We start from the raw sequence: 12250 nt of genomic DNA on the forward strand, positions 1-12250 counted from the left end.
TAGAAGAGGAGAGAAGTAATTGTGAGAATTAAGAGAAGTAGAATAGGATAGAATATTTGAAATCCATTGAGAATGGATGGCAGAATTCTAAAGATATTGTGCTTGTGGCATAGAATAATTTAATTCCCAAATTCCCAAGTTTGAAAATTAAATAAATCACAGACCCAAAAAGTTTACTATAATAAATAAGAGCATTTATAATAAGAAAATAAGCACTTTTACAAAGTGTGGACAAAGAACAAGACAAGCACATGTCAAAAATACATTAGAAAGGCCAAGAGACAGTCACTGGAGATAGATTGTTCTTTAGCATTTCATCAGCAAAGGAATGGGAAAGGTTTTCCAGAGATAAAACCTTCAGAAGACAAGATAAAAGCAAATGTGTCACATGGATATTTCAGGCAGGTATTTGCTGTGAATTAAATTGGCAACCTGTATTGAATAATATCAGTTACAGGAATTAGTGGAACTTAAAATAACAAGTGATTCAAGAGTCTGATGGTGATCTATCAGTTATGCTTAAAGAAGTTTGGGATTACATTTCTCAAGGAAGAGTACTCACTCAGGACAGGTGGACTACTCACTAAGTGGATACAGTAAATAGTAGCAAATATAGCACACATTTTCATCCACTTTTAGGAAAAAAGAGTTGAGCAAGATACTGTATTGAACCAATGGCTTACTTCTAAATAAGTAAAGTTCTGGAGACAAACATCAGAGCCAAACTAGATTATCTGTTTGACAGGATTCAGTTGGATACTGCATCTATCCATTTATCCATTTTCTAACTGTTTTATACAATACAGGGTCGTGGAGGTGCCAGGGCCACTCAGAGGAAGAAACTAGCGGAAGGCAGGGTACACCTTGAATGGTACATCACAGCTTTGGATACTCACCATGGACATATGAAAGAAAACAGCTATACTATACTTGTCAGAGCATATGATATAGAATATAAAGACCTTCAAAAATAATTTTGCTGAAGTTTACTTCAGACTTATTTTTTTTAATCAAAAGGCTGTAGGTACCAAAGGTAATGCATGTAGAGTAAAACCTTGGCATTCTCAAGGATTAAGTATTTTAAAGTCTCCATGAATGGTGATTTCACAAATGTGAGACTTAGAGACATAGAATATGGTTGTGCAGCTCATGAAACAAGCATTTTCATAGTAATATGTTTGTTCTAATTGTTAACCATTTCAGAAATAGTGTTAGGAATTATTGGTAATAAGTATTTATTGGAAATGAATATTGCAACCTTAAAACAAAGCATTGTTTTCAACCGTACCTTAAGATCTGGAAATGTGGAAATCTTATGATATTAGAGCTTACCCTGTGTTAGTTCTTTCATCCTTGGTAGACCGCATTTTTTTTTTTACATTTTGTTTTTATGAATGTTATAAATCCAGAGCTACTGTACTGTAAAGTTTATTACAGCACAGTAATAACAGACTACAAAGTAAATTAAGTGTACAGCATTGCACATAACAGTGGAGACTGTTGCAAACAGGGGCTGGACATACAGTAAAAGAGGGTTTGTTGGGTGCCACTGGAGGTAGGGTGTGTGGATAGAGAGGCAGCAGTAACCTCACTCCCTTCCCACTCAACCAACTCACTCTCCTGCTCCTGCCGTTTGTCTGATTGTCTTTTTTTCTAATTTCCTTTGTTATTATTTTCCACAAGGCACACGAGAACTGAGATATTTTTTTCTGTTACTTAATGTTTATTTTATTTCATAGCATAACGCTAACATACTGTACAAGCATTGCTCTCATAAGAGGTCCACACACAACACTTTTTTGTAACTATCGAGGTTTTACTGTTTTTGGATTGATAACAAGGAAAAACAACTGTACAGAAAAGAAACACAGGCTTAGACTAGAATGATGTAATTGGAGGAGTACCTCATGGATATATATAAGGACAGCTGCTCTTCTTAATTAACATCAATAATATAAAATGTGGTACACATTTTGACAGGGGTTGCATCAAAGATATTTCCAGATGTTCCCTCTTTTAACAACATTCAAATGTACAGTTGTCAGTCACTTCTTCTTTCATGTTATATAATGATTTAACAACAAGAGCTGAACTGGGAAATCTGTACTTTTGAAATCCTACTGTAAATACAAAACTAAAGGCTTTAATTTATCTGTTGATCAGATAAATTTATCAATAAATCTGGACAAAATAATTGAGTTAATTTTCTGATTCCTGTTTGTTATTGCACCATTTGCCAACATTTGCTTGGTACATGCCTGCAGTTGTGAACTTTACAGTTCTGCTAAATGACATTAACCTTTCTTCCATTCATAATATGAATACATAATATGCATATTATTAGCATGTAGTACTGGTCAAACATATATAAACACATGTAAGTAATTATCATGTAAAGGAACCAACACAAATGTTACCAGAATTCCTGATTCATACTTTTAGATTTTCATTTGACACTTCTTCACTAAGCATTAGAACTGTTCTACAGTAAAGGGGAGACTGACAATGAGTAAAGTTAATCTAATTTTGCAAGCAACATGTTAATGTTATTTAAATTATACAGTATGTGTACATTGAAGGGGGATTCAGCAGGAGAACAACTAGAAATCCCTGGAATACATGCCCAATCACTTGATCCACTGCTCCACTGTATACTGTATATTTGCCCAAGTACAGCAATTTGTATCATTTCTTATGTTTGTATAGTTAACTTGCAATCCCAGCTCATATCTATTTCACTTTAATTTCTACTGTAGGTGTGGTTCTAACTTTGGCTTAATTCTAATATAGTTCAAGTAGGTAGCTGTGTCAGCATGTGTAGACTGCAAAGGAACAAGAAAAGGTTTATTCCATGTTGAAAAGAGAAGAAAAGAAACGTTTCAGCTGTGGAAACATTTCTTTTTTTCTCTTTTCAGCATGGAATAAACCTTTACTTGTTCCTTAATTCTAATATGACAATTCAAAAACACAGAAATTGCAAATGTTCTATTATAAAAAGTAGCTCTGCTCTTCCAGCTGTATATCAGTAAGAACTGTTTTTAATTGAGATCTAATCACCTAATGTCAAAAGCAGAATTACCCTTCTTTAGTATCCTATAGTTAGTGTTATCAAGAGCACCTGACCACCACAGTATTTCAAAAGTTAACACTGCCGATGCTTTTGGAGAGTTCATGTCTTGAATAACAAACACAGTTACAGTAGCAACCATCATTAGAGCTTCTCTCATGAAAAAAATCTCATCAACAGATAGCTTTTCTTTAGTGGCACAGCCTGTTATTATGACTCATGTATTGTGCTTTGAGTCAACAATCCAAAAGTGTTTTTTCTCAGCTCACTTTCTATGCTTCCCTTGGAGGATCTTCTCTCTGAAAAACTGAAAAAGGGCACTGACACACCTTTAAATCTTTATTTTTTTTCTGCTATATCACAGATTTATCATGATATTTACCATATAATATGTCACAATAAAAACATTTTAAACCCAAAAAAATCAGAATTAAATAATAAACTTTCATAAACTGATGCAGTAAAAGTCTACATCTCTATTTGAGAGCTTTTAAATGTTTCCAGAGAGTCTTGTAAACTACATACTGTATATATACCTGTTTTTCTACAAAAGCAGCTTCAACACACTTCTACCAATTATTTGCAGGTGGTGACTTGATTACCACTGTTAACTAATTAGCTGAATATTTACTTTAAAAAATATACATGTAAATATATATTCGAAGGAAGATCTTTCCAGGCTTGTGTGGGAGGTAAGAGCAGTACTTAGAATGAATTCTGGGTATGAGTGCTAATTAGTTATTCATCCAATCACAATGCTTCACTTCTCTTACATTGTGTTGTTTCACCTTTTTATTTACATAAAGACAAAGTTATCTGGCTTTTTTACTTTACATGTGGTATATATATAAATTAAACATTAAAATACTGTACATACCTGTATCAGTGTACATTTTCTAAAATACTACACAGAGAATTAATAAGAGCTTTATATCTGATAACAGTGTGTTCTGATTATTAATCGTGGATATGGAATTAAGTATGTTTGGAGAGAAGAGCTGTGTCAGTGTGTGAGTTATAGAGGAACAAGCAGAGGTTTATTTCATGCTGAAAAATAAAACGCAGCAAAATAAGAATATGCCACCACAAGGTAGGCTCCACAGTTGAAATATTGTGATTTTTTTCTTTTTGTTATTCAGTGTGGAATGAACATCTTCTTGTTCCTTTACAAGCATAAAGTGTCATTAGGGAAGCTGTTTCAGTCCTCTGGGTGATGTAATCTTTTTTGTGAGCTGCAGGAAGCCCAAAGTGAAAAAAGGGTAATCATCTAAGTCAACTGAGCATTTCAGAGGAAAATATACAAGCTCTTTATCCTCCTATGCTAATTCAAAGGATATAGATGTGAAGTAAACTTAATTAAGAATCGACAGTTCTGATTGTGCAAAATAGAAAAGAGATGGTAATTACAAAATTACCAAAACATATTTGATATAGGTTACGAAAAGAGAGGATTACCACAAATAGCCTAAGCAGGATAATCAGTAATTAAAATAATCATAACACCCCAAATTATAAAGATTATGCCAAGAATATACCCAAGCTGTTGGTATAATTGGAGACACCTGAGTTCTTTGTTCTCTGGAACAGCTTTGGTGAAATGAGTGATAAGTCAGGCACACTGGGTTAAAACAAATATTAATATTGATAATAACACACATTAAGAATGCACAACATAAAACATACTCTACTACTGTATTACAAACTAGGCATCTTCGCGGCCTACTTTACATCCTAAACAACCAGAAACACCCCAGACTGCTACCAAGTATTTAAAGATCCAATACAACACCTACCTGTACCTGTGCACTGTCCAACAAGAGAGATAAACCTGCCTACCAACTAAATGGAATACAACTTACATTTAAATCTCTCTCTATATATAAATCTGGATGCTACAAAGTGAATGGAAAACCTATCTCCCCGTTCTTAAAATGCATCCACAATCCAGGAGAGGCCATTTTTAACCTAGGAATTTTCTATCTAGGAAATCAGAGTTTCCTAAAAAAATCAGAATGGAGACTCTCTTAAAAAAGTTCAAATACTGAACTCGAATCTGCTCTTAAAGGCTGATCGGAACAAGGAACTCTCACGTGTCTCTTCTTTCTCCTTGTGTCTTTCTGTCCATACCATGTCCTTTTTTCTGCCTCCTCTTCTCTTTCCTTTCTGTGTCTGTCTTTTTATCTTGTTTTGTGTTCCCGGAGTGTTAATGACCCTTAATCATTTACCAAGAACTCAATTAACCAAGGTAAACCAAATGATTCCTTTGTTCAATCAGACCCAATAAGCTCAATAACATCTCAGTTTTTGCTTTGTAGCTCCAAAGACCTGCAAATGTTTAGCTTTGACTTTGGTGTCAAATATAAACCAAATCTGCTTTGCTCCACGGAAGGGCTGAGTTTGAAATGGTGAAAACTGGTCTTTTCAAAATATGACAATCCTTCCAACCCCAGCAGATGACAAAATTATTTGACCTGTTTGTGAGTTATATAATGATTATTCCATATCAATTCATGAGTAGGTCTTCATGACACTTCAGTCGGTACTTCACATTTTCGGGTCAGAAAATGACTCTCACCTAGATCTTCACTACACCCATCCAGCTGTAACAGTATTCTATGCAAGTAGAAATGGATATTACAAAACATTATTCTTTAAATAAAAAAAAAGTGATGGCTATTTTGTACATTTCTTGGCAATTACCAAACAGTTTCTTGGCATTACAAAACAGTTTAGATACCCTACTGATTTGTCATACAAAATTAATGTGATTTTTTACTTTTTGACTGTTCTGCATATTACACCTCACCTCTATCCATCCATTTTTCTTCCCCTTCATCCAATTCAAAGATGTAGACGAGCCTGTCTTGGCAAGTAACAGGTGCCAGTCCAGATACACAAAAGGCCAATTTTCCCAGAAGCCAATTACCTACTGGCACTGTATATCTTTGGTCTGTGGGAGGAAACCAGAGCACCCAGAGGAAACCCACGCAAACATGGGGAGGCCATACCATCTCCACAGAGGGAGCACCCCAGGAATTGAACCCAGGTCCACATCACTGACAGGCAGCAATGCTAACCACTGCACCATTGAGCCACCCTCACCTCATTTTATTACTACCAAAATAATTATGAAGTATTTACCTATTATGATTTTTGTTACGACTACCTGTCACTAATTGCACCTCATTACCTCATTAATTCTACTCACCTGTTCCCATCACCATTTAAACCCTCAGTTCCCACAACACCTTGATTGGTATTGGAGACTCTAGCTCAACAGTTCGCTGCTTGCTCAGTTGCTCTCTCCGCACGTTTTCCCTGTACAGTTCTTCTGGCTTTTTTATCGTATTCTTGGACTTTTGGATTTCTCTCTTTCTGGATTGTCCTTTTCAGATTTGTTTGCTACCTGGACATCGGCACGGCCCACATAGGGTCCTGCTTTAATTACGGCGTTTAGCCTTAAAACTTTTGTTTCTAGCTAGGCCACATAACAATGATATTCTTTTTTGCCACAGTGAAAGCTTTCAAAATCTGGAGAAATACTGGGTACACACAGAAATTCATTTATTAGTGTGCAAGTTGATAACTTTTTGGCACAAAACATTACATGGAAGTAAAAAGTAATATAATGCAGAATTTGTGGAAAAAGTAGGTATAACAGGATTTTATGAGAATAAAATATTTCTCATGTTCTTATTTAATTTTAATCAATATTAGATCACAAATATTCAGTTTGTATATTTTCATAAGTGCAATAACTACTCCAGTATCTCAAAGTCAGTAGCTTCTGAGTTCAAAATAGAAACTCTCATGACTAACCACCCAATACAGAGCAAAACTGTGTCAGTGATCAACAGATCAGAAAGATCAGAATCCTAAAATATCCACAGAAGCTGGGCAATTGTACCCAAATTGTGATTCCTGAGTACTGACAGAGAAACTTTAATGTTTATCAGAGGACAGGCATTTCTGCTTCTGGTTATTTTTAGTTCTACGACTGTCTAACCACCAACACAAAGTGCCCAAATTAAATCTTAAATTTATCTTAGTGGAGCTTGGTTACCTTTGTACGGTCACTGGGAACTGCTTCGGCTTGAATTGGCGACCTGCACATTTTCAGTAAACACTGTGGTCCAAAGCCTGCAGGTTATTTTAGCTGTTAGATCACATCCTTCTCTCCCAGAGGAGCATTTTTCCAGAATAGCTTCTCAGGGTTCACAAGCCACTGTATTCTACCCTTAAGGCTTGAAATGCTTTTCAAAAAGCATATTGATGTCTTATTTGCTACTAAGAAAATGGAGTATGCTCTAGATTTAAGTAAATTAATTCGAAAAATTAAAACCCTTGAGTTCTTATGGTAGTGCTGTATTTGTTAATGTTTGTAAATGCTGTAGACAGTATGAACAACACAAACTTGCAGAGAGGCCAGGAATTGCTTTCCAAATGTTCCTGTTTTCTTAACAGAAGGAATTGTTTGGATTGGCTGCTTTAATTGTTAGCACTGGCAACCTAACCACCTCAGTCATGGTTGAGAAAGTTAAAATGATCAATTCACCCGATCTCATCTTGCTGTTAAGGGTCTTTTTGCCCATGTGTTTGTGCAATAGACTACTGTTCTCTCATTTGTAATATTTACTTTTTTTAACTTCAGTTATATGCTAATAAATACCTTTTGGGGATGGTACTCCATTTTGAAATGGAATAATGCATTAAGTATGTTAGCCTTGGTAGGATTTTATAATGATATACTGATGTCAAGCAATTAACAAGAAACATTCTCAGTGTGGAGACCCATTCCACCACTATGAAATACTATTAAAATGTTGTCTTTTAAAATGGATAGTAAAAATCCTCATGGTGTTTTTCTTAGCAGGACAAGAATTATAACAGTCACTATAACATTCTGAACCCAAGAATCTTTTGCTTGATCTCCCCTTTCAAATTCAACATCAGCCCCAATGATGAAATTGCAGCAGAGATTCAATGCAAATGCAAAAAAAAGATATGTTCCTGCATCCTTCAGGTCCAGTGAACACGAATAAAAAAAGCTCCTTCAGTACTGACATACTGAATATTTCATAGAATAAATGAACAGTAGTATATTTTAAACATTCAAAAAGCCATGGGTAGGAAGTCAGCATATTGTGTGAATTTCCATTATACAATGCCTCTAATTTACTTTTTTTTTTCTGAAATCAAGCCATGTTTCACATTATCTCTTCCATTTCCTATATTTCTGAGACACCCTCATAATTCATATGAGTATCTACTATTTCTGTACCTCATTTAAATAAAATGTTCTATAGGCTAAACAAATATTTAGAGCCACATTTCTTTAAATGATTGTTAAAACAAATGTGTAACACATACATTAAAATACATGTATCCAGAACAACTGTAAGCACACAATGCTAGAGTGTGGGGTACTTACATTGCTTACAATTGACATAGGAATCAGAATAGCAAGTCATTCGTCCCTGAGTACCCTAATTCATTAAAAAAATAGAGTGTGGAATATGCTCTAGAGAGCAGACTAAAAATGTAAAGTTGCAGTTCATGAATATGCCTTACCTCCCAATTAGCAGGAACTCTCCAGCTACACCCAGTCGTCTCATGGCCATCAGTAGCCCCCTCACAGTCATGCCCTCGCAGAAGCAGACCACCACTCTGGCTTTGGGTAGCCTCTCACGAAGCTTGCGCAGAAGCCTGTCGAAGTGCTTCTCTCCAGCATTGCTGTAAATCTTGTCAGAGTGGGCAATGCAGAGGCCTTCCATTGCAGCAAGGTCCTTGAAGGCCTCCATTCCACTCTCCCCATAGTTTCCTAGGAAACAAGACGTTAAGAGTAGTTAAACTTGTTTTCAGTTTCCTAGATAGAATATTTTTTTTACAAAATAACATGAGTCAAATAACCAGTCTGTCACTTATGATTGATTGTCACTTATGATTCCAAATTAAACCAGTTTTACAAATAAAAATGGGCTGCTTTCACATAAGCAGTGTGAAGTCAGTTACATGGTTTTCCACTTCATTTTAAACAATCAACCCAAATGACACCATATTTGAGACACAATAATGCAATATATGAAAATAGCTTTATAAATATTAAATTGAATGTCTATGTCTTTACAAACAGCTGTCAAATTGTCCAGAAAGCAGAAACTGTTAAACCAGCTCACATTTGTGGAACAACTGTGTTGCGTAAAAAAGAAAAAAAATAACACACCAAACATCAGCTTCAGTAGATGAGTCCTTAAATCTTACAGTGCTTAAAAAAAAACAAGTCAACAAAGGTAAACACTTATTTAAACAACAAAATAAATTAGCTTTTTATACATTAGGAATGTACATATCATCTACTGTATGTCTATTAAAATACAAAAAAAAACCTAAAGCACAGGACTCAATGTTATTTAAATAATAATTTAAGGCAAACACCCTTTATGTTTTTCCCCAGACAAAAACAAACAGTGCTCAAATTAGAAGCCATTCAACAAGTAGTGTTAGGGGAGTTTTTGACATGGGTTAAAGGAGTTGTCCAGAGCAATGTTCTTTAGGTTGGATTCCTTCCTGAAAGGAAAATAAATGTATTATTTAAAAGAAGGAAACATTTTGACTCACTGCTGTAAATCATTCAGGATGTCACCGGTCAAATAACCTGTCAACAGTGGTGTCTTTCTAGCATGCCAACTAAATGTCTCATTACCTGCTCTATTGCCAGGCATTCCTCTTACTTTTAATTATCTCATTTTTGGCACAAAAATGACTTACAGCTTAAAATGGTGGTGGCAAACAATTACATGTACCCAGGGGAGAGTTAGCTGAAGGCAGAGTACAATCTTTCTCATTACTAAGGCCTTGCAGTGTGCTGGACTCTGTAGGGATGCTGTTTTTACCAGTATTTCAGCCCTCCTGGTCAGCACCAAGGTGCTAATATCCACTACCCTTGTTTATAATAGACCTATTGAGCAATCATTACCAATAACTGCATTGCATTACTTTAATCTTCTCAATTAGTCATTTAGCTTGTTGTTTAAAAGAGTTGTGTATGTGTTTAGTGACACTTATTTAATCATGCATTCCTGTGTTAGCAACCGTTTTATTAAACATGTCAGAGAATGTCAATAAGGTCCTGAAATATTATTATTTACCAAGAACAAATAATTTGTAAACCTAAGAGTTGTTATTATCATTTATTATTATCATTAAAGATTTATCATTTTCAGCACTGATATATGAATATATTATATTATATTATTGTATTTTTATTAAATATTAGCATCATCAGTTAGGCATCATCACTTCATGATCAACATCAAACCCTGGAACAGAATCTGGAATATAATCTGACAGGGAGGCTTCTGTATCTAAACTATACACTAATTGTGGGTCTGATAAACTGACTGACTTGGAAAGTTAGAGCTGGTTGATTAAATTGTGGTTTAGTTTTACATAAAACATAAATATAAATAGGGTGGAACAGAGATTAGGATTAGTGCCTTGCAACGTTGGAAGCCTGAGTTCTATTCTTACTGTGTTTGCGTAGGTTTCCTCTAGGTGCTTCAGTTTTTTCTACAATATAAAAACATACTGGTAGGTTAATTGGCTTCTGGGAAAATTCGCCCTGGTGTGAGTGTGTGTGTCTCTGTCTGCGTCTGTGTGTGCCCTGTGATGGATTGGTATCTTGTCCAGGGTGTACCCTCCCTTGCACCTGCTGCTTGCCAGGATAGGTTCTGGTTCCCTCAGGACCCTGTATTGAATGAAGTGGTTATTCTGATTTATATCAAAAAAAGTGAACCCAGAGTCTGTCCTGGAAGCACAGGACACAAGATGCACCTAACCTCTGGAAAGAAAACCTTTCTATCACAGGGAACACAGAGAGACAATTAAGAGACACCGGTTAACCTATCCAGCATGTTTTCAGAGGTTGGGAAGATACCAGAGGACAAACCGAAAACCCACACAAACAACATGGGAAATACTCCCTGGGCAGACATACTAACCACCATGCCACCCCCATACTTATTTAGTTCTCAACATGTAGATTTGACCTTGTGAATTCTGAGTATTTGTAAGAATAATTATACCAGAATTAAAAATGCTTGAGAACTGTATTTAGGATTGTTTTGGGGTCAGTTTAATCACACCAAGTAACAAAAATGACCTTACAGCGATTCACCAGAGAAAACGTTCCCCTTCTGGACAGTAGCAAGGGTGAAAAACCCATTATGTTTTAACAACTGATAGTTCAGTTAAAAAACACCCACAATGTAAAGTACAAACAGTTTGGAGCAACTGCAAATAAGTGTTGAAATATAATTTATACACTGTGAAGGAAAGGAATACATGTCCATGAGTACAGTATATACAGGTAAGTGTTGTTAATCTATGTAGGTGATTAATGATCCTTTCTGTGGTTGCTATAGGCAACAGACAACTGATACTGTCCAGAAAAAAGCAGTCGCTGTAACGAAAGCGTTCTTTCGGGACCTTATGCAGATGACACAATCCGGGGTAGAGTGAGGAAAACACGGGGGAAAAAGCATGCAGGAGTTGGGAATGAAAACAGGGGGCGTGTCCATGGTGCGCTGGTGATCGGGGGAGGTGTGGCCGAGGCAAACAGTCCAGAAGTGAGTCCAAGGGGGAATCTGAGACAAGGCAACAGTCCAAAGCCGGGCGGTCCATCCAAGGCAAATGGGATTAAAAACAGGAACCGGGTCGGGCCATTGTGTCAAAGTCGGCCATTGTGTCATTGTATGACAGCTGTCTTCCTGTCACAAATGATGCTTAGATCTGCATATCCAGACAGCTCTTTTTGAACCATAGATGACTATAAGAAGGTTTTAATTGGTTTTAGCTTTGAAAAGTTCTCTCCACAAAGGCTACCACTGAGCAGAATATAATTACAATAGTTAATGACATCTCACTTGGAGAAACAGGAGCAGGTGCACCAGTTCACAATCAAACCCAGGAGGCAGTAGATCTGGGTCTCACGCCACCATGCCACCCACAAAAAATACTTACAGTACAGCTATATGTCAAAATTGTTAATGAAACATTAGAGATTGTCTCATTTCTCACATTGCATTTAACATCAAAGTTAATGCAGTAAAGACAGATGAATACAACATAAATCTTAATCCCATTTGAAGACCATCCTTACCGTGAGAAACATCATTTTTACTT

At 36.0% G+C, this 12250-nt stretch overlaps 1 protein-coding gene across 1 annotated transcript in view; it reads right to left on the minus strand.

The window, feature by feature from the left end:
- LOC148839507 (metabotropic glutamate receptor 1-like) overlaps positions 1-12250 on the minus strand; it is a 98533-nt gene that overhangs the window by 78635 nt on the left and 7648 nt on the right. The window contains exon 2 of the mRNA XM_088938432.1: positions 8639-8888. Coding sequence (XP_088794558.1) covers positions 8639-8888 — 250 coding nt within the window. The remainder of the gene's footprint in view (positions 1-8638; positions 8889-12250) is intronic.

Source organism: Atractosteus spatula, chromosome 2, assembly GCF_055471065.1.
Source record: "Atractosteus spatula isolate fAtrSpa1 chromosome 2, fAtrSpa1.hap1, whole genome shotgun sequence".
Taxonomy (NCBI): Eukaryota; Metazoa; Chordata; class Actinopteri; order Semionotiformes; family Lepisosteidae; genus Atractosteus; species Atractosteus spatula.